The sequence below is a fragment of the Microcaecilia unicolor genome, chromosome 4 (genome assembly GCF_901765095.1).
Source record: "Microcaecilia unicolor chromosome 4, aMicUni1.1, whole genome shotgun sequence".
In the NCBI taxonomy this organism is placed as follows: domain Eukaryota; kingdom Metazoa; phylum Chordata; class Amphibia; order Gymnophiona; family Siphonopidae; genus Microcaecilia; species Microcaecilia unicolor.
Genome location: NC_044034.1, coordinates 266,371,782 through 266,397,859, shown reverse-complemented (window position 1 = coordinate 266,397,859; position 26,078 = coordinate 266,371,782). Strand labels below are relative to the sequence as shown.

Genomic DNA, 26,078 nt, shown 5'->3' with positions numbered 1-26,078 from the left:
TGCACAAAAGAATCATAACTTATAGAGAGAGAGGCATATACAAAATATTTTAGAATTATATCGAACATTCTGTATATCATTAATACTTTATGTCTAATACTATTATCATCAAAGTCATTAAGGAAGGAGACTAGTTTTATCAGTCTTCTACAGAAAAGAAGGTGAACACATACCATGTATATGAGATTGGCCAAGATACACTGCACTTCATCAATATCAACATCTTCCACTTGCATGAATTTCAGAGCAATCAGAAAAGCATCTAGAGACAGCTGGTGAGTTCTGAGTAACAGATATCTGAAAAGCAGCACAAAGAAATATTCTTAAAGTAACAACTATAGCACACAGGCTATTGTAAAGATCTAGGATTCCAAAATCTGCCCCTGGATACCTAGTAGAATTCCACTTCTCCATATGGAGCAGGGTGCAGAGATTTGTACCTTTATAGTTGTGAGTGCTGTAGCATTTAAATATTGCTTTAATACACCTAAGTAAATTGAAGTGTCCTCCATATTTCAACATTCAGTTTGAAAATAAATTTGTAATTATATAACAAATTCCTTTTACAAGAGAATCATCACTTGATTTACAGTTATATAAACATACATACATACACACACACCCCTCCCAACTACAAACCATGAAAGCAGAGTATACACAGGCATAATAGGTATTTTTCTATCTTTGGGGGGCTCACAATCTAAGTTAATTCACTACAGAGATGCACATGCAACCATCCTGGAAAAGAGAAGACTATTATATTTCTTTGAAGGAGTGAACAAACATGTGGATTAAAGTGAGTCGGTCGATATTGTGTATCTGGATTTTCAGAAGGCGTTTGACAAAGTACCTCATGAAAGACTCCAGAGGAAATTGGAGAGTCATAACATATAACATCAGCAAAATCCGTCCCTTAATCTCTGACCACTCTACCAGAACCCTTATCTACACTCTTATCACCTCTCGTCTTGATTATTGTAACCTGCTTCTCACCGGCCTACCTCTTAGCCATCTCTCTCCTCTTCAATCAGTCCAAAACTCTGCTGCGCGACTCATTTTCCGCCAAAGTCGCTATGCTCACATTAGCATTCTCCTTAAGTCGCTTCACTGGCTCCCTATCCGTTTCCGCATTCAATTCAAACTTCTTTTATTAACCTATAAGTGCATTCACTCTGCCGCTCCCCAGTACCTCTCCACTCGTCTCTACCTACGCCCCCCCTCGGGTACTCTGTTCTGTAGATAAATCTCTCTTATCTGACTCCTTCTCCTCTACTGCTAATTCCAGACTCCGTTCCTTTTATCTTGCTGCACCTTACGCCTGGAATAGAATACCCAAGCCTCTACGTCTAGCCCCGTCTTTGGCCATTTTCAAGTCTAAATTTAAAGCCCACCTCTTTACCACTGCTTTTGACTCCTAATCACTACTCACTTGCCCTGTCCTTTTATCCTCACCTCTTTATTCCCTTACTCTTATTGTTCTGTCTGTTTACCTGTCTTATCTAGATTGTAAGCTCTTTGAGCAGGGACTGTCTTTTTGTGTATGGTGTACAGCGCTGCGCATGCCTTGTAGCGCTATTGAAATGATAAGTAGTAGTAGTAGTATAGGAGGTAGTGTCCTATTGTGGATTAAAAACTAGTTAAAATAGAAACTAGGGATAAATGGTCAGTATTCTCAATGGAGAAGGGTCTGTGCTGGGACCGCTGTTTTTTTAACATATTTATAAATGACCTAGAGATGGGAGTAACTAGTGAGGTAATTAAATTTGCTGAAGACACGAAACGCCCCAGGAGAGGAAGTGACGTCATGGACTGGGATGGCTGCTTGAACACGGAGCTCCGTCGGGGCTTTAATGAATGCGAGCAAAACCCATTAAATTCAGCAGCATCTTGAGGCGTGGAATGTGGGGGAGAGGTCCCGGAGTTATGCCGCCGAAGAAGGGGCTGGAACGATTCCATTTCACTTTGGAGTAAAGCAGGAAAGCGCCAGCGGGCGGGGCCAGAGCGGAGCGAGGCAAAGATGGCGGCGGCGGCCCCAGCAGCAGTTGAGGAGCAGCAGGTCGCTGCAGGCTCAGAGGAAGCCGGCGAGATAACTAAGGCGGATGTAGTGGGCTGGTTCCAGAACCTGAAGGCCGATCTGGCAGGGGTCTGAAAGGATGTACAGACCGCCCTGAGACAAATTAGGGCTGAACTCCGCGATCTGGGTGCACGTGTCGGAGAGGTGGAGGAGAGGATGGTGACTCTTCAGCAGGACATGGGGAAACTCCATAAAGTAGTGGATACTGATGCGGTGGAATTGCAACAACTTAAGGAGCAGGTGGAAGACCTGGAGAATAGATCGCGCCAAAATAATTTGAGATTTAAAGGCATCCCAGGCTTGGACATATTTAGCAACTTGAATCCAGAGGACGGTGGGCAACTACTGGACCTCTACATCCAAGGAGCGCATAGAGCGGATGACCCGCAGCGAGAATCCAACCCAAGAGACATTGTAGCGTGCTTTGCGGATTTTCCCATGAAGGAGAAGATCCTGACTAAAGCGAGGCAGCAAAAAGCGATTCTTTGGAAAAACTATAAGGTTGGAGTGTTTCAAGATCTGGCATGGACTACTTTACAGAAGCATTGCTCCTTCCAAGAAGTCACGATATTCATGCGGTCAAAGGGGATTCGCTATAGGTGGCTTTTTCCATTTGCAGTGTGGCTAACGGTGGATGGGAAGTCTTGCAGAGTGAAGACCCCGGATGAAGCATGGTCTACATTGTGGTGTAGAGGTGTTCCAGGTCAGCAGGAGTTACTGGAGACAATCAAGGAAACCCGAGCGGATTCAGCGTGGCAGACGGTGGTGGATCGGGGAAAGAATTCTGACAAGCAGGCTTCCTGAAGGAAAGCAGAACAGTACATGACTGATTGATTCATTGAGGACTTTTTGAAGATAAGCAACCAATTTCGGGGGTGCTATATGTAGGGGGATGGAGGGGAGAGGGGAGGGAGGAAATGACACCCTGATGAGAGTGGGGATTATGTGAGTTTGTGGGACGACTGAGAGGGGTGAGCTGAGAGAATGTGATTGTTGGGTGTTGGGAATGCAATTATGTGGATCTGGGGTTGGGTGGGGTAGAGGGAGATTTGGTAGGAATGCAAAGGCTGAATGAGAGTAGCAGATGTGAGGGAGTGTAGTGTGGGGGGAGGGTTAGGGGTGCGTGCGTTTGTTCCTCGTGGGATGGCTGATCTTCTGGGAGAGATTGGCAAAGGGGAGGGGGAGGGGGAGGGACGGGGAGGATGAGGGAGGGGGTGGGGATATGTTGAAGCAGAGGGGATTGGGTTTGGAGCAGGGGGAGGGGATGGCTGTGGGGAGGGGAAGGAGGCATGGGGAGGAAGGGGGGCAGGGGAGAGTCCTTATTGGTGGGTACATGGTAAATGGGCTCAATAATCCGGGGAAGCGCAGTAGAGTACTTAAGGAATTGAGTAGGTTAAAGTGGGATGTGACATTTTTCAGGAAACACATTTAAGACCGAGAGATACTCATATGTTGCGTCGTAGGCCTTTTCGGGAAGTAGTGGTTCATCAGGGAAAAGGGCCAAAGAGGATGGGGGAGTGGCCATTTTGATACGACAAACTTGTGGGTTTCCAATTCAAAAGGTGTTTCAGGATACTAGTGGGAGGAGTGTGGCCCTTAGAGGGTGGTTGCAGGGGAAGGAGCTGACACTGATCAATATTTATGCTCCGAACGTGGGGCAGAAGAAATTCTATCGCACATTAAAGGAAGAGCTTTTGGAATTGTTGGAGGGCAGGTGGTGGTAGGGGGGGGGGATTTTAATATTGCCCCCGATGCAAGATTGGACCATTTGGCAGGAGGAGGTCAGCAGAGTGGTCCTGGGCGGAAGGCAATGCTGCAATTTATGAAGGGGCTGGAAGTGGTGGATTGTTGGAGGTTGCTACATGGGGTGCAGTGGAATTATACATTCTACTTACATGCAACGCAGACCTATTCCCGTATAGATGGGTTATGGGTGCACCGCTATGGATGGCATATGGTGGAGGCGGCTGAGATAGAGACCATTTGTGTTGCGGATCACGCACCAATGTGGATTAAATTAACGGGGCTGGGTCAATACAGGTGGCAGGGAGTCTGGAGACTTAATGAGTCACTGCTGGGAGATGAGAAAGTGTGGGAAGATATTACGCTTAATATTCAAGAATTTTGTTGCTTTAATGATAATGGGGAAGTAACTGATGGGGTGCTATGGGATGCATTGAAGGTAGTGGTGAGGGGTGCCTTCATTAAATGGGGGGCGCGCAAGAAAAGGGAAAGAGGGCAATACTCACTGACTTTGCATATGAGGTTAGTGCGCTTAGAAAAGTTGCATAAAAGACACCCTACGCCGCAGAAGTGGAGGAGTGGCCTAGTGGTTAGGGTGGTGGACTTTGGTCCTGGGGAACTGAGGAACTAAGTTCGATTTCCACTTCAGGAACAGGCAGCTCCTTGTGACTCTGGGCAAGTCACTTAACCCTCCATTGCCCCATGTAAGCCGCATTGAGCCTGCCATGAGTGGGAAAGCGCGGGGTACAAATGTAACAAAAAAAAAAAAATATGGGAAGACCTTAAGCAAGTGAGAGGGGAAATAGCACAATTGCAGATGGCGGACGTGGATTTTATGAGAACTAAATTAAAACAGCAGTGTTTTGAGTTCACCAATAAATCTAGTGCAATGTTGGCCCGTTATTTACGGGCGAGGAGAGGGCGCTCCCTTATCCAAAAGATGAAAGAAGATAGGGGAGGATGGCACTATACTGATTTAGATATTGGAAAATGTTTTGTGAAATATTATCAAGATTTATATACTGCTTCTGCAGGTACATCGGCTGCAGATATAGCTTGCTATTTGGACCAGGTTCCATTACACCGATTGGATGAATCTGAAAGAGCTCAACTTGGGGAACCTATTAGAATTGGGGAGGATCAGGGAGTGATAAAACGGCTCCCTAATGAAAAGGCGCCGGGATTAGATGGGTACACGGCGAGTTTTTATAAGTGCTTTGTGGAAGAGCTTGGAGATTTATTGGTGCGAGTGGGTAATGAAGTTTTGGAGGGTAATGGACTTCCGGCATCCATGTCTGAGGCGGGGGTAACAGTCCTGCCTAAGCCGGGGAAAGACCCCACTGTTTGTGGTTCCTATAGGACTATTTTACTCTTGAATGTGGATGAAAAGATAGTGCCAAGATCCTGGCTAACAGATTGGCAAGGGTACTGTCAAAATTGATTCATATAGATCAATCTGGGTTTATCCCCAAGTGACACGTTGGTGATAGCATAAGGCTCACTCTCTATTTAATATGGGAGGCGCAGAGATCCCGGTCTAGCACAGCTATGTTGGCTGTAGATGCAGAAAAGGCCTTTGATAGGGTCAGTTGGGGGGTTTTACGAGAAGTCCTGAATCGGATGGGCCTTGGAGAGAATTTTGGTGCTTGGCTGGAGGCCCTCTATGCAGCTCCGAAGGCATGCATTAATATTAATGGGGGATATACATCTTTTTTCCCAATTGGTAGAGGGACTAGACAGGGATGTCCTTTGTCGCCCCTCCTGTTCGCTTTGTACATAGAGCCTTTGGCGGAACTGATACGTCAGCACCCAGATATTCGGGGTATTAGGAGGGAGGGACACATGGAAGACCCGAAGGGAGGCGATCTGCCTTTCCAAACGGAGCTCAGCTAAGGCACTGCCAATTTTAATGCAGGGGGCCCGGTGGCGGACGGAGCCGAGGGCAGGCAGGTGCCCCCTGACCCCCCTTCTCGGCGGCCCTGTCCCTCAGATAGCCTAAGTCACCTTAAAAAACCTAGTCCATCCAGGGAGGAAATGAGACAGGAGGGGTGGAACTAAGGGGGGACAGACATCAGGAAGTATAAAAGGTGGGGCCAGACTGGGGTTAAGGAGGCCCAAGGAAGGAAGAACTGAAGCCCCAGCCTATACCTTTACTGAATATGTCTAGTTGCTGTGACTTGGCTGAGGTAATCCAATCTTTTATTTGAAGACTTGTGAGCCTTGTTCTGAGGTCTAGCTGGAGCCAGAACTAGAATTACCATGACAGGAAGAGAGAAACTACAAACTGTGTTTGAGACATGGCAGTCACATGCCATAGACTGTGTTTTGGGCCCTGTTAGCCACAGATCCATGCTAAGACTTTTTTCCCCTCTGAAGATAAAAGATTTTACTTTTGTTCCTAGGCCGGTGAAGTAACAGGCCTCAGACTTACATTAATAAAGCATTTATTTTCATGTTTACAACGCTGACCGGCTGTATTGTGCAGGCTCACTCTCAACCCTCGCTCACGGTATCGCAATAATATTATACATTTTTATTTTGAAGCTGCAGTCCAACTCCGACTCCAACTTCACAGCCCTGAAGCTAATGCATTTTAGTAAATGGGTGATATAGAGGCCTATTTTCAAAGCGCTCAGACTTAGACTTACAAAGTTACACAGTAACCTATGGAACGTTGTAAGTCTAACTGATTTTAAAACAAGCCCCCTAGTATCATAAATACAAACTCTACTTTTAATGTATTCATCTTCCCACTGGTGTGGTTTATTATATCACTAAAGTAGCCACCCTTGCTACTGGAGAACATGTTTCAAAGCTCCTAATATGATCATGCCCTGGTGTTCTTAATATTCTGATCTAGAGTCATGAGCTGTTAATTCCAAATCATGGAAACATCCCATATTAACAGGAGGACTTGCAGCCTTAATGCTAAGTCGTGATTTTACAGTCTTTTTCTACTCTAAAATACATTATTGGTCTTCATTTTAAAAGAATATTGTGACGTTTCCTCTTTAACCAGTAAGAAAATGAATTGCGTAGCTCACACTTTCTTAAAGAGGTTCCTGTACGTGATGATTTTAAGCTTCTCAAGGATCAGGAAGATACCACAGCGAATAAAAAAGGTCTCATGTTTCGCAAGAGCTGCATTCAGCAACAAGAGGTTTCCTTCACTGTTGAGCAAGAAACAGAGACAGTAGAAATACAGTTACTAGATTGTAAATCACCTTGACATGAAACTAAAGATTGCTCTCCCAGTTCAGTCTGCTAGTGAATAACATTCAGGACTATAAAGAGTCACTGGCGCACTGTACCTTACAGACTTTGTAACTTCAGCAAACTGCATGAGGTCATATTTTTTCAACAGCTGAATTGTTGGCATGTGACCCTGAAAAATAAGTGCAATACAAAGATCCACAACAACATTCCATATTTATATATAATAATGAATATTCTCAGTAAAATAAAAAATGCATACATATGTTTTTTTGGACCTAACAGTTCTCTCCTGCTCCCTTATATTTTCAGCACAATCAGAACCAAGGCTGGATTCAGTGACATAAGCCTTCATTTGTAGCTACCCAAGCATTTTATCCCTTATTTGATATCCCACTCCTGCCTCTTCCTCACCCCCAACACATCTAGTCTAATCTTTGCAGCGAAAATCCCAGAGCACAGGCCTTGCACCAGGTCTCCTTCCAAACCCTAGAATCACAGGCCCTGGTTCTAGCCACTAAGTATCAAATTAATATCGATTTCTCCCCCCCCCCCACCAGAATTTCTAAACCAATCCAATCAAAGGATGGCTTGACTCAGGGATCACACCAGGGACTTCTGAATGCACTGGCACCGACCTGACCCAAAAAACATATATCTCTTACAAAAGTATGTAACAATAAAAGCCCTATTTATGTCTAAGTGTTATAAAAATTGTGAATTTAGGTGTTTATTTGCCAGCTTATTAGAGGTTCCTTCAAAGCACAAAAAAAAGCTGCGTTTGTTGGTGTTTTTGTGGAGCAGGTATAATTGTTGGGCACCTTTTCTGGCTGAATCAAATACATGCATTCATGCAGCAGTGTGAAAATTACAGAGATCAGAAGAAGCCAAAGGGAAGAGGTATGAGACTACTGGGGAGTAGTGCTGTCCAATTCACAATTCAAATCGATTTGCCAATTCGTTTTGAGTGAATCAATTTGAATCAGTTTGTTTTAGCAAATAATCAGGAGTTCCGATTTGGGACTTCCCCACCTCCCTCCTGCTGTCACTCAAGCCGCTGCTTCTCTCAGCAGCAGCAAAAGAAGATAAGCTCACCATTGGGCCAGTCTCCCTATTGGCACAGGCTGCTGGCTCTGCCTTGGAACAAAACGCAACATCAAAGGAGCAGGACCGTACCAATGGAGAGTCTATCCCCATGATGTTTAGCTTCTTTTGGCTGCTCAAGAGAAGCAACAGCGGAAGGGGTGTCAGGGTAGGAGGGGGAACAGAGAGGAAGCAGAAGCTGGAATGGGGGTTACAGAGATGGGACAGTGGCTGGATGGAAGAGGTGGAGGGAGAGATAGAGCAGACCATGAATAGGAGGGAGAGGAGAGCACAGGCTCGATGGAAGGGGGAATAGAAAGAAGATACACCCTGGATGGAAGAGGGAGAGGAGAAGGACAGACACTGGAAGGAAGAAGAAGAGAAGAAGGGCAGACACTGTATAGAAGGGAGAGAGAAGAGGAGAGCAGATGCTGGATGGAAAGGGCAGACACTGGATTGGAGAGGAGAGCAGACCATGGATGAAGGAGGAAAGAGGAGGCGCAGACGCTGAATAGAAGGGAGGACAAGAAAGAAGGACAGCAGACCATGGATGAAGGAGGAGAGAGAAAGAGGGCAGATGCTGGATAAAAGGGGAAGAGATGGAGGGTAGATGCTGGATGGAAAGGGGAGGGGAGGACAAGAAAAGGAAGGGGGATGTTGATCCTGGGTTAGGAATGAGGAGATTGGAGGGAGAAGCTGAACATGAGGAGGAATAGGGACATAGAGACGTGATGCTGGACATGGGGAGGGGGATAGTGTATAGATCTGTTTGGTTTTTCAAATCAGTCAGCTTTGTATAACATTCCTTTCTCTGATCTAGTAGGGCAATTAGCTAGCTTGTGTCTTGGTTTTCTCACAGGCCATAGACAAGCTTGTTTAACCCTAGTAATTGGACTATAAACTTTAACAAGTGTCTGATTGTTTCAAACAGGCTTTGAACATAATACAGGGATATTTTCAGTGAAGGACCACAATGAGTGATAGGTATTCACAGAGCTTTTTTTGAGGGGGTACTTAGGGGTACTGAGTACCGGCACCTTTTCCATTGTCTGCTAAAATTGACCTATGGTCCCCAAGTTTTAATGAAAGAGCTCAGGCTCTACACACCAATTCTGCCTTGTCATAGAGTCTGTGACTGGTTGCAGGGGGTCTGGTTCTTATGGGGTGGGTCACACATTGATCACCCCACCCCTGAAGGGTGGCCTGGCATTTGAGTACCGGCACCTTTTTCAATAGAAAAAACGCCCTGGGTATTCAAGGGACAGAGGTTACAAAGAGCAAATGATGAATATTTGAGAAAAATACCAGAGTAACAGAATTATGTGAATGTGACCTTAGAGGTCAGAGTTGAAGAATGCCAGATAAGTAAGAGAGAAAATATAAGGCATTGTGATTGGACAAAATTAAGCTTCAGCAGTCTGCCAGCTTCCGAAGAGAAAACACACAGAGAGATTTTATTTTCCTTATACTGAAATTTGGACTGATATAAATAGTAATTCAATTTTCCTTAATACTGGGATAAAAGAATTTTTAATGTAACCATTTATTTACTCTAATAAATTTTAGCATTATTATAAAAGAGAAAAAACTGAACTCTAAAGTGTTTTTCCTTTGCTAGAAGGGCTTGCTTTATTCTAGTCTCTTCTGTTCGGCTTCCTTTTAGAGGTAAGAAGGGAGTGCCCTATATAAACGATAGGGACAGGGACAAAGAGGGGTCTTGCTGGACAAGGCAAGAATAAAGATACAAAGGGGGGAGATGCTCAACATGGCAGGGACACAGAGGGGAGATGAATGGACATGGAAAGAGAAGGGAATTCAAGATCTGAAGCTTGATACCAAGCAGATTATCAACTCTGAAAAACAGAACAAATGCTTTTTTTTTACCCAATTCTTTTAAAACCATTTCTTCAGCTACAGGTTCCACTGATCATCTCCTATAAAAAAGGAGCCCATTGGAAATTAAAAGTTAAATTGGCTGATAGTGAACTTTTATTTTCCAACATATTGACCAATTTATGTAGTACTGCACGTGTAGTGTTGGTGGCCTTAACCACCTCTTATTGTACCATTCAGTTCTTAAACATGAACAGACTTGGAGGCATATTTTCAAAGCACTTAGCCTTCCAAAGTTCCATAGAAACCTATGGAACTTTGGAAGGCTACGTGCTTTGAAAATATGCCTCTTGGTGTGCTATTGGTTTGTGCTGGCAGCATGAGTGTAAAACTCAACCAAACTAAATCTTACAGTGGTAAAATAAGCAGGTGACAAATACCCACACAAAGAGGATTAAGGAGAGCAGCTGAGACAGTTGTGCTGTGAATACATTTGGCCCTTGCTAACTAAAGATCAAGAAAAACTTCCATGTGGCTGGCAGGCCATCTCGCCACTCACCAGCAACATCTTCACTGGCAGCAGGTAAATCAGAATCATCCTTTTGTTCTTCTGGCTAGAAGGATGGCAGTGCACAAAGGCAAATGACAGGTACTCTTCAGCTAGAAAACAAACAGCAAAGCCATCAGTCAAGAAAACTCTTCAGCAGAAAGCTAAACAAATAATCCTTTACAGCTTGTCCAATTTACCTTCAGAGAAGTTACAGAGAGATCTCTAATCTGCCATACATTCACCTGACTACTCAGGAGATGGAAGCAAAACAAATCAACTATTCGTCTATATATAAAAGAAAAATTAGTAGCAGTATAAATAAGAAAAAATATATTAGCCTAGAGTTTGACAGAGAGGTTAATGGAGATGCATCAATAAACAGGGTTGAAATAATTGCAAATTCTATTATTAAAGCTAAATCTTAAAAGCAAACAATTATTGGCAAAAACAGCCACACAATAAGCAGGCTCAGTAAGGACAATTTTCAAAGCCTGTGCAGACTGGCCTGTCTGAAAATTTCCCTCCCTTACCATGCTAAGCATGTGTATATGCTTCCACGAATTTTTAGGTTGGAGAAGTAAAAACTCTAGGGTATGTTTACTAAGGCGCGTTAGCGTTTTTAAGATGCCTTTAAAGTTAAGGCTCGCAATTCCAGGAGATTGATCTGAAGACCTGTTTCCTGAAAGGACCAGGCTCCTTGAGTGTGAAGCTCATCTACCTGAGCTCCCAACCCCAGGAGAGATGCATCCGTCGTCAGCACTTTTCGTGGCTGAGGAATTTGAAATGGACATCCCAAGGTCAAACTGGGTCGAATCGTCCACCACTGCAGAGAATTCCGAAAGTCGGTGGCCAGTTGGATCACATCCTCTAGAGCTCCCGTAGCTTGACTGGGAGGCTAGGGTCCATCGACCCTACTTGTCCCTCTAATTACCGACCCATCTCCCTCCTTCCTTTTCTCTCCAAATTACTTGAGCGTGCTGTTCACCGCCGCTGCCTTGATTTTCTCTCCTCACATGCTATTCTTGACCCACTACAATCTGGTTTTCGCCCTCTCCACTCAACCGAAACTGCTCTTACTAAAGTCTCCAATGACCTATTACTGGCTAAATCCAGAGGTCTCTATTCCATCCTCATTCTTCTTGATCTTTCCACTGCTTTTGACACTGTCGATCACAGCATACTCCTCGATATCCTGTCCTCACTTGGATTCCAGGGCTCTGTCCTTTCCTGGTTCTCTTCCTACCTCTCCCTCCGCACCTTTAGTGTTCACTCTGGTGGATCCTCTTCTACTTCTATCCCTCTGCCTGTCGGCGTACCTCAGGGTTGTTCTTGGTCCCCTCCTCTTTTCTATCTACACTTCTTCCCTTGGTTCATTAATCTCATCCCATGGCTTTTCCTACCATCTCTATGCTGATGACTCCCAAATCTACTTTTCTACTCCTGATATCTCACCTTGCATCCAAACCAAAGTTTCAGCGTGCTTGTCTGACATTGCTATCTGGATGTCTCAACGCCACCTGAAATTAAACATGACCAAAACCGAACTTCTAATTTTTCCCCCCAAACCCACCTCCCCACTCCCCCCGTTTTCTATTTCTGTTGATGGCTCTCTCATTCTCCCTGTCTCCTCAGCTCGAAACCTTGGGGTCATCTTTGCCTCTTCTTTCTCTTTCTCTGCTCACATCCAGCAGACCGCCAAGACCTGTCGTTTCTTTCTTTACAACATCCGTAAAATCTGCCCCTTTCTTTCCGAGCACTCTACCAAAACCCTCATCCACACCCTTGTCACCTCTCGTTTAGACTACTGCAATCTGCTTCTTGCTGGCCTCCCACTTAGTCACCTCTCCCCTCTCCAATCGGTTCAAAACTCTGCTGCCCGTCTCGTCTTCCGCCAGGGTCGCTTTACTCATACTACCCCTCTCCTCAAGTCGCTTCACTGGCTCCCTATCCGTTTTCGCATCCTGTTCAAACTTCTTCTACTAACCTATAAATGTACTCACTCTGCTGCTCCCCAGTATCTCTCCACACTCGTCCTTCCCTACACCCCTTCCCGTGCACTCCGCTCCATGGATAAATCCTTCTTATCTGTTCCCTTCTCCACTACTGCCAACTCCAGACTTCGCGCCTTCTGTCTCGCTGCACCCTACGCCTGGAATAAACTTCCTGAGCCCCTACGTCTTGCCCCTTCCTTGGCCACCTTTAAATCTAGACTGAAAGCCCACCTCTTTAACATTGCTTTTGACTCGTAACCACCTGCCTCCACCTACCCTCCTCCTTCCTGTACACAATAATTGATTTGATTTGCTTACTTTATTTTTTGTCTATTAGATTGTAAGCTCTTTGAGCAGGGACTGTCTTTCTTCTATGTTTGTGCAGCGCTGCGTATGCCTTGTAGCGCTATAGAAATGCTAAATAGTAGTAGTATAGTAGTAGTAGTGATCTCATGTGATGTCGTGCCATGGGAGTTGCATGAACTGTTGAGGCCATGTGCCCCAGGAGTCTCAACATCTGCTGAACTGTGATCTGCTGAGGCGCTCGCACTAAAGACACTAGGGACAGGAAGTTGTCTGTTCGTGCCTCAGGAAGATAAGCTCAAGCTGTCTTTGTGTTCAATAGAGCTCCAATGAATTCCAACTTTTGAATTAGGGTGAGATGGGACTTGGGAGTAATTGATCACAAACCCCAGTAGCTCTAGCACCTGAATAGTCATTCGCATGGATTGTAGAGTGCCTACCTCCGAGGTGCTCTTGACCAGCCAATCGTCAAGATAAGGGAGCACATGCACACCCAAGTCTGCGAAGCGATGCTGCGACTACCACCAGGTACTTTGTGAACACTCTGGGCGAAGAACCAGACCAAAGGGCAGAACACAGTACTGAAAGTGCTGAGTTCCCAGTCGAAATCGAAGATACTTCCTGTGAGCTGGGAGTATCGAGATGTGTATGTAAGCATCCTTTAAGTCCAGGGAGCATAGCCTGTCGCCTTCTTGAATCATGGGAAGAAGAGTGCCTAGGGAAACCAGCCTGAACTTTTCCCGGACTAGAAATTTGTTCAAGGCCCTTAGGTCTAGGATGGGACACATCCCCCGTTTTCTTTTGCACAAGGAAGTACCTGGAATAGAATCTCAGCCCTTCTTCCCCTGGTGGAACTGGTTCGACCGCATTGGCCTTTAGAAGGGCGGAGAGTTCCTCTGCAAGTACCTGCTTGTGCTGTGAGCTGTAAGATTGAGCTCCTGGTGGGCAACTTGGAGTTTGGTTTCCAAATTGAGGGTGTATCCTAACCGGTCTATCTGAAGAACCCACTGGTCGGAGGTTATATGAGAGGCCACCTTAGGTGAAAAAAGATCAAACTCCCTCCAATCAGCAAGTCGTCCGGCACGGACACTTTTATTGAGGCTATGCTTAACTGGAGCCAGTCAAAAGCCCGTCCCTTGCTTTTGCTGGGGAGCAGACTGGGCCTTAGTCACATGCTGTTGACGAGAACGAGCGCGCTGGGAATGAGCCTGGGCAGGCTGACGAGAAGCAGGAGTGTACCTATGCCTAGAATAGGCGTAGGGAGCACTCCTCTTCCCACCAAAAAACCTCCTAGATGAGGAGGCAGTAGCAGAAGGCGCCCGGTGGGAGAGAAAATCCATAGCATCATTGTGCTTCTTGATCTGGTCAACTAGATCCTCTACTTTTTCACCAAAAAGATTGTCCCCCCGGAAAGGAACATATGCCATTCGCTTCTGGACAGAATGATCCAGGTCAGAGACACGCAGCCATGAGAATCTGCGCATCACTATACCTTGAGCAGTGATTCTGGATGCCACTTCAAAAGTGTCAAAAGTACATCTGGCCAGGAACTTGCGACACACCTTCTGCTGCCTGACCACCTGGCGAAAAGGCTCAGCCAACTCCGAAGGGAGTGCCTCAACCAAGCCCGACAGTTGACGTATTGAGTCTTGCAAGTGCACGCTCATGGAAGGGAAGGGAAATGGGACTTGATATATCGCCTTTCTGAGGTTTTTGCAACTACATTCTAAGCGGTTTACATATATTCAGGTACTTATTTTGTACCAGGGGCAATGGAGGGTTAAGTGACTTGCCCAGAGTCACAAGGAGCTGCAGTGGGAATCAAACTCAGTTCCCCAGGATCAAAGTCCACTGCACTAACCACAACGCTACTCCTCCACAACTGGTATGAAGAGCTGGTATGATTGAATCTTGGCGGCGAGCATACGTCTTCCTCCCAAATGAGTAGAGTCCTAGTCTCTCTGCCTGGGGGCGCCGAAGCATAGTCTCTAGAACTCCTGGCTCTCTTGAGGGCGGAGTCCACCACCATGGAATTGTGGGGTGAGACCTCTTCAACCCAGGTTCACTGTGGATCCAATACTGGGACTCAGCTTTTTTCGGGATCATGGGGCCAGACAGAGGGGCCGACCAGTTTTGCATAAGGACTTCTTTCAGTACTTTATGCACAGGAACTGTCACTGCCTCTTTAGGTGGAGAAGAATAATCCAGGACCTCAAGCATCTCAGTCCTAGGCTCATCCTCAACCTCCACAGGGAAGGGAATAACCGTAGCCATTTCCCGGACAAACACGGTGGAGAAAGTCTCCTTTTAGGCGGAGGGGAAGGATCAGAGGGAATCCCAAATGACTCATCAGAAGAGAAGTATCTGGGATCTTCTTCTGACTCCCACAAATGCTCCAGCTCAGTGTCGGATAAAGCTTGAGTTAAGGTGCTTCGACACTGGACCTACCTCGACGCCGAGGAACGATGTCCTCTATGGTGATGTCGAGAAGTCGACGCCTGATCTGATTGCGGCGAAGCTCCCTCCACCGATGTCGAAGGGGAGTCGACCTGGGTGGCAGCCGACGCCGATGCCGCAGGCGAAACCACAGTCAGTCAGAGACCTCACCACAGGAGAAGGGCCTGAGACCGCTGCAGCAGATGGTACAAAGGGTGCAAGCACCCCTGACACTGAAGCTGACTGACGAAGCAGTACCTCCAGAAGTTCTGGAAACAAGGCTCGGATGCGCTCGTCGAGAGCCGACATTGGAGAAGGCTGCAGGGTCGGTGGAATAGGTGGTGTCAGAACCCGTGGAGGTTCGGGAGCAGGTACTGGGCTGCTAGGAGACGGCGCATTGGCACCTCCTGTATCGAGAGGGAGCGGTCCTCTCGGCGCCGACGCTTCTTGGGTGCAGACTCTCTCGACGCCCTGGAGCTCTATAGAAATGCTAAATAGTAATAGTAGTAGCTCCCGGTACAGTGTATTGAAGGAGAACGATGGCGGTGCTTCTTCGCCTTTGCTCAACGTCAGTCATCGAGACTCCTCGGTTCCGATAAGGAAGACGTGGAATCCTCACATCTCCTTGGGGCTGGCTCCGACGAAGGGTGGTCCCGGGGGGGCCTGCATAACAGGAGGCCTCGAGGCAGGTGGAGACCCACTCGATGCCTCACTGCTCCCAGCGCGAACTGGTCTCTGAGCAGCCATTACCTTTGCTCCCGACGTCAATGCTCCTGTAGATGTCGACGACCTCGGTACCGATGTCGAAGGACCAGACCGAGCCCCAAAAAGCTTCTCTCGTGGTGCTTCTCGAGACGCTTGGGTCCATTTCTTCATACGAAGACACAGACTACAAGCGGCTGGGCTATGATCGGGCCCAAGGCACTGGATACACCAGGCGTGGGTATCAGTACCTGAGATGGTCCGGTTGCACCGAGTACAACGTTTGAAGCTGCTGGGTGTTTTCAATGACATGAAAGGAAAAACGGCCTTGGTGAAATCAAACGACGTGATTGTGCCAAAAAAGAAGGCACAAAAAAAGAGAATAAACCCGACCGCGCAGCCCAAAGGCCAGTTGCGTCGAAAAAGAAAAGAAACTTTAAAGGTGGACAAAAAAAAAAAACAAGAAAACTACAGGAAAACTACTTTTTAAAAAATTCTTTTAAAAAAGAAAATAAAAGCGAAAATAACACGAAACTCAGTCGCGAAGAGTAGTTCTCTTCTTGGGCCTGACGGAGCGCTGAGGAAACACTGCCTCATCTAACCACAGAGAAAAAAGAACTGAGGTACACGGTTGTGCGACAGGCGGGAAGTCGTATGCGCGATTCGCGCGCCAGAACTCTCTGGCAAAACCTTTTATTTTGCTTGCAAGATTTCTGATTCCTGGGCCACCGCAGACGTCGACCCACATGTGAGAACAAACAGCTTGCTTGTCCTCGGAGAATATACGGTTACAGAAAAGGGAGGCACCATCGGTAGCCCCCTGGATTGAAGAGAATCATTCAGTGGATGATTTTCAATTTGGGGTACTTTTACAATTACCTCCAAAAACAGGTGGGCACATCATTCAGAAATTGTGGTTTAAAGAACAAAAATTAATTTTTTTTTTGTGGGACACGGTAGAACCCAATGGGCTCAATAGAGAGGTTGATTGGTCAGCACTGCCAGCAGGGAGGATTTGATCCCATCCCCCTATTCATGAGGGGTGGATGTCTGCTTTTCTATATATTCTCTTGGGAGCAGAGTGCACACGTGTTAGCATTCTTTACTTCGGAAACGCCACAGTTGAACAGTCTGAGGGTTCACACCCAGCTACTGTTTTTGTATTGATATTCTTTTTCATATTAGTATTTTATAGTTGTAGGATAGGTTGTGCAATTTAGTATATGATGAGAGAAATTTTTGCTTTTCAGCTTCTGGTCTGAGGAAGTATTTGAAACATGGGCCAGGTTGAGACCGGGCTCATATTGCATTTTGCACACGAATGAGAGAGAACAGAGCATTTTTCATTGAACTTTTTAAACTTTGCATTAAATCCTGCGGAACCTACTTGGGAGTGTTAGTAGGTGATAGTGGATCCTTCTAGTGAAGAGAAATGTGAAGTTTTTGAACATTTCACACAGCTTCATTGAAAGAGGAAATTGTTTAAGTGTGTGAGACTCTTTTTCTGAGACTAACGGACTGTGGAAGTGGGACAGAAAGGAATACACTAATGAAAACACTCTGGGGGCTCTGTGGGGTGAATGTTTAATTTTATAAGAGAAGTTGTAATGTTTGAATAAAATGTTTATATTTGGAATTGTGAACTTGAAGTTTAGATCAACATTTGATATATGTTGCAATAACTATTGTTGATTTTTGTAACTGATTACCCTGTAGAATATATATAATGCGTATTCATTGGGGAAATCGTGAAAATCCAACTTGGTTAAGGCCTTGGAGAGCCGAGGTTGCCCACTCTTGCTCCTGCTCTACAGCTATCATAAGATCAGCAGCACCTTCTACACAATAGAAACATATATGATGGTTAATTTCATTTTATGAAGATACATAAAATTGGCTTGATGCCAAATTAATTGTTGGCGATGGATGTCAAGGTAAAATTATGTATCATACCTGATAATTTTCTTTCCATTAATCATAGCTGATCAATCCATAGACTGGTGGGTTGTGTCCATCTACCAGCAGGTGGAGATAGAGAGCAAACTTTTGCCTCCCTATATGTGGTCATGTGCTGCCGGAAACTCCTCAGTATGTCGATATCAAAGCTCCATCCGCAGGACTCAGCACTTAGAGAATTACACCCACGAAGGGACACTCTGCCCAGCTCACCACCGCCGAAACGGGGGAGGGGAATTAACCCAGCTCATCCCCACACAAGTGGGGGAGGGGAATCCGTCCAGCTCATCCCCGCGGAGCGGGGGAGGGACACCACACCCGCCGATGCGGGGGGATCTGGCTTATCCTGCAACCGCGGGAGGAGCTGACTGACCCTAACACCGCCGAAGCGGGAGGGGTACAAAGCTGCCCTACAGCCGCACGAAGCGGGAGGGAGTGCCGGCAGAATTTAAATCTCAATCCAGCCCCGTAAAACGGAGGGGAGAGGAATGCAGCAGCTCACTGTAACACAAACTCGTCTCAACTCTTGAAGAATCCAAGTGAAAAAACTTGAACACGAAGTCTTTCTGAAGTAACTGAAGACTAAACTTGAACCTGAAATGCAACCAGAATAAAAACAGTACAGATATCTGGGAGGGGCTATGGATTGATCAGCTATGATTAATGGAAAGAAAATTATCAGGTATGATACATAATTTTACCTTCCATATCATCAAGCTGATCAATCCATAGACTGGTGGGATGTACCGAAGCAGTACTCACCCAGGGCGGGACATTGAAATCCCTGACCTCAACACTGAAGCTCCAAACCGGGCCTCCGCCCGTGCAGCCACAGTCAAGCGGTAATGCTTGGAGAATGTATGAGCCGAAGCCCAAGTTGCCGCCTTGCATATCTCTTCCAAGGAGACGGACCCGGCCTCTGCCATCGAGGCCGCCTGAGCTCTAGTGGAGTGAGCCTTCAGCTGGATAGGCGGCACCTTCCCCGCGGCCACATAAGCCGCTGCAATGGCTTCCTTGACCCATCTTGCCACTGTAGGCTTAGCAGCCTGCAGACCCTTACGAGGACCTGCAAACAGGACAAACAGATGATCCGATTTCCGGAACTCATTGGTCACTTCCAAGTATCTGATGATGACTCGTCTCACATCCAGATATTTAAGAGCAGAGTACTCCTCTGGGTAGTCCTCCCTACGAAAGGAAGGGAGACAGAGCTGCTGATTCACATGGAAGCGAGAAACAATCTTGGGCAGGAAGGAAGGCACTGTGCGAATAGTCACTCCTGCCTCAGTGAACTGCAGAAAGGGCTCTCGACATGAGAGCGCCTGGAGCTCGGAAACTCTTCTGGCTGAAGTGATAGCCACCAAAAAGACCGGTTTCAACGTCAGGTCTTTCAGAGATGCCCTCGACAAGGGTTCAAAAGGCGGCTTCTGCAATGCTCTTAGCACCAGGTTGAGATTCCACACAGGCACCACTGAGTGCAGAGGAGGGCGCAGGTGATTAACTCCCTTGAGAAAGCGCACCACATCTGGCTGCGAAGCCAGGGAAGCACCCTTCAGGCGGCCCCTGAAGCAAGCCAGAGCCGCTACCTGGACTTTAAGGGAACTGAGCGACAGGCCTTTCTCCAGACCTTCTTGCAGGAACGCCAACACTGAAGAAATTGGAGCAGTGAAGGGAGAAAGTGAGCCTGCTTCACACCACGCTGCAAATATACGCCAAACCCTGGCGTAAGCAGTAGAAGTAGAGCACTTCCTCGCTCTCAGCATAGTGGCGATGACCTTGTCTGAGAAGCCCTTCTTTCTCAGACGCTGCCGCTCAATAGCCAGGCCGTAAGACCAGAGGGGGAGGGATCCTCCATCACCACGGGACCCTGATGTAACAGGCCCTGCTCCACTGGCAGCCGCAGAGGATCGTCGACTGAGAGCCTGATCAAGTCCGCATACCAGGGACGTCTGGGCCAATCCGGACCCACCAGGATTACCCTGCCGGGATGCTTTGCCACCCGGTCTAGCACCCTGCCCAACATGGGCCAGGGCGGGAACACATAGAGAAGCTCTTGTCGGCCACTGTTGGAGAAGAGCATCTACTCCCAGGGATCGAGGGTCCCGTCCTCTGCTGAAAAAGCGCGGCAATTGGCCGATGACGCCATCAGATCTAGGCTCGGCTGGCCCCAGCGCTTCGTGATGTCCAAGAACGCCTGAGCAGATAGCTGCCACTCTCCGGGCTCCAAGTTATGGCGACTGAGAAAGTCCGCCTTGACATTCATGACTCCGGCAATGTGGGCCACTGACAGCTGCTCCAGGTTCGTTTCTGCCCACTGGCATAGATTCATAGCCTCCTTGGCTAGAGGGGCGCTCTTGGTACCTCCCTGGCGGTTGACATAGGCCACAGCCGTGGCATTGTCCGACAGGACCCGTACCGGCTTCAACACCAGTACCGGGATGAACTCCAAAAGCGCCAACCGAATGGCTCTGAGTTCCAGGAGGTTGATAGACCACTTTGCCTCTGCAGGAGACCAGAGCCCCTGCGCTGTCCTTCCCAAGCAGTGGGCTCCCCAGCCCGACAAAGAGGCGTCCGTCGTGACGACAATCCACTCCGGGGTCACCAGAGGCATTCCCGCAGACAACTTGTCTGTCTGCATCCACCAGCTCAGCGCCTTGCGCACTGCTGGGTCCAAGGGAAGGCGCACAGCATAATCCTCCGACATCGGAGTCCAGCGCTGCAGCAGAGATTGTTGTAGTGGTCTCATATGAGCCCTGGCCCAGGGCACTACTTCCATCGTGGCCGTCATAGAGCCCAACAGCTGCACATAGTCCCAAGCCCGAAGAGGAGAGGCTACTAGGAACTGGTCCACCTGAGCCTGAAGCTTGACAATCCGATTGTCTGGCAGGAACACTCTGCCCACTTGGGTGTCGAATCGAACTCCCAGATACTCCAGGGACTGAGTCGGGCGCAGCTGGCTTTTCTCCCAGTTGATGATCCATCCCAGGGAGCTCAAAAGAGCAACTACCCGGTCCACAGCTTTGCCGCACTCTGCATAAGAGGGGGCTCGGATCAACCAGTCGTCCAGATAAGGATGGACTTGTACTCCTTCCTTTCGCAGGAAGGCCGCGATGACCACCATTACTTTGGAAAAGGTCCGCGGAGCAGTAGCCAACCCGAACGGGAGGGCTCTGAACTGGAAGTGTCGGCCCAGGACTGCAAAACGCAGAAAGCGTTGATGAGGAGGCCAGATGGGAATATGCAAGTACGCTTCCTTGATGTCCAAGGATGCCAGGTACTCCCCTGCCTTCACTGCCGCTATAACAGAGCGGAGAGTCTCCATGCGAAAGTGCCGCACTTTCAAGGCCCGATTGACCCCTTTGAGGTCGAGGATAGGCCGGACAGACCCTCCTTTCTTTGGTACCACAAAGTAAACGGAGTAACGCCCCTTGCCAAGCTGACTTTCTGGGACCGGAACGACCGCACCCAGGCGGATCAGATTGTCCAAAGTCTGCTGCACTGCCACAGCTTTGACCGGAGACTTGCAGGGAGGGAGTACAAACCCGTCTCTTAAGGGTCGGCAGAACTCTAGCTTGTAGCCGTCTCTGATGACTTCCAGCACCCAAGCGTCTGAAGTTATTGTGGTCCACTCGCCCAGAAACGAGGACAGCCGTCCTCCAATCTGCACTGGGGCGTGGACCAAGGCCCCGTCATTGGGTACGAGACCCTGGGGGAGGACCGGAGGGAGCACCTCCGGGACGGCGGTCTCTGCGAAAGGAATGCTGCTTGGGGGAGAAATTCCTCTTAAAGGAAGAGGGAGCAGAGGAACCCGACCTGCCCGGGCGGTACCGACGGGCTTCCTGAAACCGTCCTCTGGAGGTACCGGGACGAGTACTAGCCCGAGCCCTGACCTCTGGTAACTTCTTGCCCTTAGACGTGCCGAGATCGGTCACGATTTTGTCCAGCTCGACCCCAAAGAGCAGCTTGCCTTTAAAAGGCAATCTAGCCAGGCGGGATTTAGAGGCGTGGTCAGCAGACCAATGTTTCAGCCAAAGCCACCGCCGCGCAGAGATTGTCTGAGCCATGCCTTTAGCTGAGGCCCTCAAGACATCATACAGCAAGTCTGCCAAATAGGCTAAGCCCGATTCCAGGGCCGGCCAATCAGCCCTCAAGGAATGATCCGAGGGGGAAGCCCGCTGCACCATAGTCAGGCACGCCCTGGCCACATAGGAGCCGCAAACTGAGGCCTGCAAACTTAAAGCAGCCGCCTCAAAGGACGACCTTAAGGCCGCCTCCAATCTTCTGTCTTGGGCGTCCTTTAGGGCCGTGCCACCTTCCACCGGCAACGCCGTTTCTTAGTCACCGCAGTGATTAAAGAATCCACAGTAGGCCACAGATAGGCCTCATGTTCACTTTCAGTCAAAGGATAGAGGCGGGACATAGCCCTAGCCACTTTAAGGCTCGCTTCAGGGACATCCCATTGAGCCGAAATTAAGGTGTGCATGGCATCATGCACGTGGAAGGTTCTAGGCGGGCGCTTCGTCCCCAGCATAATGGCAGAGCCAACAGGGGCTGAGGGAGAGACGTCCTCCGGAGAGGAAATCTTCAAAGTGTCCATGGCCTGTATCAACAGGTTGGGCAAATCCTCTGAGCTAAAAAGCCGCGCTGCAGAGGGGTCATCCGCTCCATCCGAGCGGGGATCCGTCTCCTCCAAGGAATCCGCAAGGACCGTTGGGAGAACTCAGATACGCTGCCCTCATCTACATCGGAGGAGACAAAGTCCTCCAAGGCCTGGGAATCAACCCGAGGGCGTTTACCTCTGGGCACCTCAACCTCTTTACCAGACGAGGGAGCAGGGGCAGCGTTTTGCATAAGGAAGGCCTGATGCAGCAGCAAAACAAACTCGGGGGAGAAACCCCCCAGACTGTGCACTTCCGCAGCCTGGGCTACAGCCCTAGACGCACCCTCAACCGGCGCTCGCAAGAGTGGGGGAGAGACATGCTGCGCATCCAAAATGGCGTCCGGCGCGACACTCCGCGAAGGAGCCGCGCGGGAAGAACGGCGCTTAACTTTAGCCGCTTTGTGCCGTCGCCCAAATTAAGGGCGTTCATGGCATTAATGTCTCCAACCTCAAGGGCGGCCCAAGAAGAAGCCGTCCGAGCCGCGTGGCCGGCCAAGATGGCGGAGGCAGGAGCGGGGGATGGGCGTTTATGGCGGGAAAAACCGCCACGCCGGAGGAAGGACCGGGACATTCATCGGTCACGAAACTGTCACCCAACAAGGGCGAATCAGGCTTTAAGACCCCGATCCCCTCTAGAAGCGCTCAAGCGATCCGGGGAGCGACTCTTGCGCCCTCGCCCTCCGACGCCATATGCCACGAGGAGAAGAATCGGGGAACCCCCTGCCCGCTATAAAAAGGTAAAAATTACCTGCTTTCCGCTCCGAGCTGTAACGACCTGGTTGTCCCAGTGAGTAGCTGCAATAAACGTTTAAATAAACGTCGAATAAACGCCTTTAAGGACGTTTCAAATTTTTTTTTTTTTTTTTTAACGGAGCCAGCGGGAGGGGGGAGAAAAGGAGGGACCTGGCACCACCAGGTTTGCACTTGCTCAAAAGAGCCCTCAACCCCAGCACTCAACAAAACCTAAGAATTAGGCTTGGAGGCCTAGCCAGAGCTGCTGCTGTGTGTGACCACCACCTGCTGAGATAGAGAACATACTGAGGAGTTTCCGGCAGCACATGACCACAATAGGGAGGCAAAAGTTTGCTCTCTATCTCCACCTGCTGGTAGATGGACACAACCACCAGTCTATGGATTGATCAGCTTGATGATATGGAAGCGTATTTATGATAAATACATCCTGGAAAAATACCTTGTTTGAAATCACTGTCAAACATGGCTTTGCGTCCCACGTAGTATCTGTATGTGACCCTCTGTGCCATGCTATATTCATCTTTCAAGTTTGAGCTGTCAATAGCTCTGATCAGTGGCTTACAAAGGTGAAGCTTGTTGATCTGTATGGGTGAAAAGCAGACCACTATTGAACAGTCCATCAGAGATGCAAAGAATGCATCTTACGTTGACAAAAAAACTAATTTCCCACTGGCCATACCTTAAAATAAATTTTGAATAGCTGATTCACCAGAAACAACATTCCCCACTTCTTGGAGTCATCAATACCAGCTCGGCTATTTGGAGAAAAGAAAAAAGACAATACTATACCCAAAGCTCCAATTCTGCAAACGTATAGCATAAAGTCTGCTTAGTGTTTCTACCTATTGTCCGAAAATAACATAAAATGCCCTTTATACTATCATAGGTATTCTAACATGGATCAACACTTCTCTATCACTACTGGAAAGGCTTCAGTAGACATCTTTTTTTTTTTTTTTTTTTTTTTTAACTTCCCTATCCAGAAACAGGCCATGTAGTTTTCCCAAAGAATATATAATATATATATATATATATATATATCTACTATAATAAAAGCACCTCCAACGTTCTGAAGCTGACTCCGTGGCACTGTGGCAGTGTAGGGTTCGTAAGTCTGTCATTCAGCGTTTCATTGGCTCTCACCATCACAAGAACGAGGAACCAATCAACGGTGTGAAAAAAATCGCCCAACACGCCTGCCCGGTCCGTCATTGCAACACGCATGAGGGTGTCGTCGTCCCTCTCTCCCTCCCAGTTCCAGAGGCCCCCCCTCCCTCCCAGTTCCAGGGTTGTCGTCCCTCCCTTCCAGTTCCAGGCCCCCTCCCTCCATTTTTAAAAGCCATCTTCACTTACCAAGTCAGGGTTACGGCGGCGGCCAGCAGCGGTAAAACGCGTGCAGGCTCGACCCTTCTCTCTCTTCTCAGCTGTGGTCCCGTCCTCATTTCCTGTTTCCACAAGGCGGGACCACTGCTGAGAAAGAGAGAGAAGGGCCGAGCCTGCACGCATTTTATCGATGCTGGCTGCCACCGTAACCCTGACTTGATAAGTGAAGATGACTTTTAAAACTCAGAGGGAGGGGGCCTGGGCCTGGAAACTGGAAGGAGGGAGGAGGGAGGAAGGGAAGGACGACAACAACCCTGGAACTGGGAGGGAGTAGGGACCCTGGAGCTGGGAGGGAGGAGGGGGGATGACCCTGAAACTCGGAGGGAAGAAGGGAGGGGGGACCCTGAAACTCAGAGAGGGGGGACCCTGAACCTTGGAGGGGGGGAGGGGGGACCGTGAAACTCGGAGGGGGACCCTGAAAGTTGGAGGGAGGGAGGGGGACGACCCCTGGAGCTCAGAGGGAGGGGACGATGACCCTGGAGCTCGGAGGGGGGGACGCCCTAGAACTCAGGAGGAGGGAAGGGGGGACGACGACCCAGGAACACGGAGGGGGGACACTAGAACTGGGAGGGGGGGGGGCCCTGGCACACACTCTCAATCTCACACACACACTCTCTCTCTCACAGACACACTCACACCCAGTCTCACTCTCTCTCTGTCACATACACACACTCGCACATTCACTCTCTCCCACTCACACACACACTCTCTCAAACATAAACACTCAGAGGAAAACCTTGCTAGCGCCTGTTTCATTTGTGTCAGAAACGGGCCTTTTTACTAGTATATATAAAAGCCATGCTGAGTCAAAGGCCCCATCAAGCCCAGCATCCTGTCTCCAAAAGCAGCTCTTGGGTCAAAAGTACCTGGCAGATCCCCAAAAGTAGATCTTTTCCTGACACAGTTAATTTCCAAGGATGAATAATGGCTCTCCCAAGTTTACTCGACTAATCGTTTTTTATGGTCTTTTCCTCCTTTCACTTTGACTAGATCCTCCGACAACAAATGTTAAACCATTATTGTGCACAGAGTGAAAAAAGAAGCTTTCTAATATTTGTTTTCAATCTGCTGGCCATTAGTTTCATGTAGTGTTCCCTTGTTTTAGTGGTTTGAAAGGTGAAACAATTGTTTCCAATTTTATACATTTTTTATCAAATCCCCTCTCAGTCATCTTTCTCCAAGCTGAAGAGCTCTAACCTATTTAACTTCTCTTCACGAGGGTCGCTCTCTCTCCTTGTCATTTTGGTACAGTTTACTGAACTTTTTCTAGTTCTGTTATATGGGCAACCAGAACTGCACATGTTAAAAACCTTCCTTTTCACAGAAGCCTTTAATACTCCCCTCTGATTGTGTTACCCTTTCCCCTCTTTGGTCTCTCAGTCCTTCCCATAATTGTTT

The 26,078-nt window shown here is 48.1% G+C and overlaps 1 protein-coding gene across 1 annotated transcript in view; it reads right to left on the bottom strand.

The window, feature by feature from the left end:
• PCID2 (PCI domain containing 2) overlaps positions 1-26,078 on the bottom strand; it is a 55,504-nt gene that overhangs the window by 3,150 nt on the left and 26,276 nt on the right. The window contains 6 exon segments of the mRNA XM_030201520.1: positions 174-297; positions 6,862-6,987; positions 7,129-7,202; positions 10,506-10,606; positions 23,737-23,878; positions 23,977-24,052. Coding sequence (XP_030057380.1) covers positions 174-297; positions 6,862-6,987; positions 7,129-7,202; positions 10,506-10,606; positions 23,737-23,878; positions 23,977-24,052 — 643 coding nt within the window.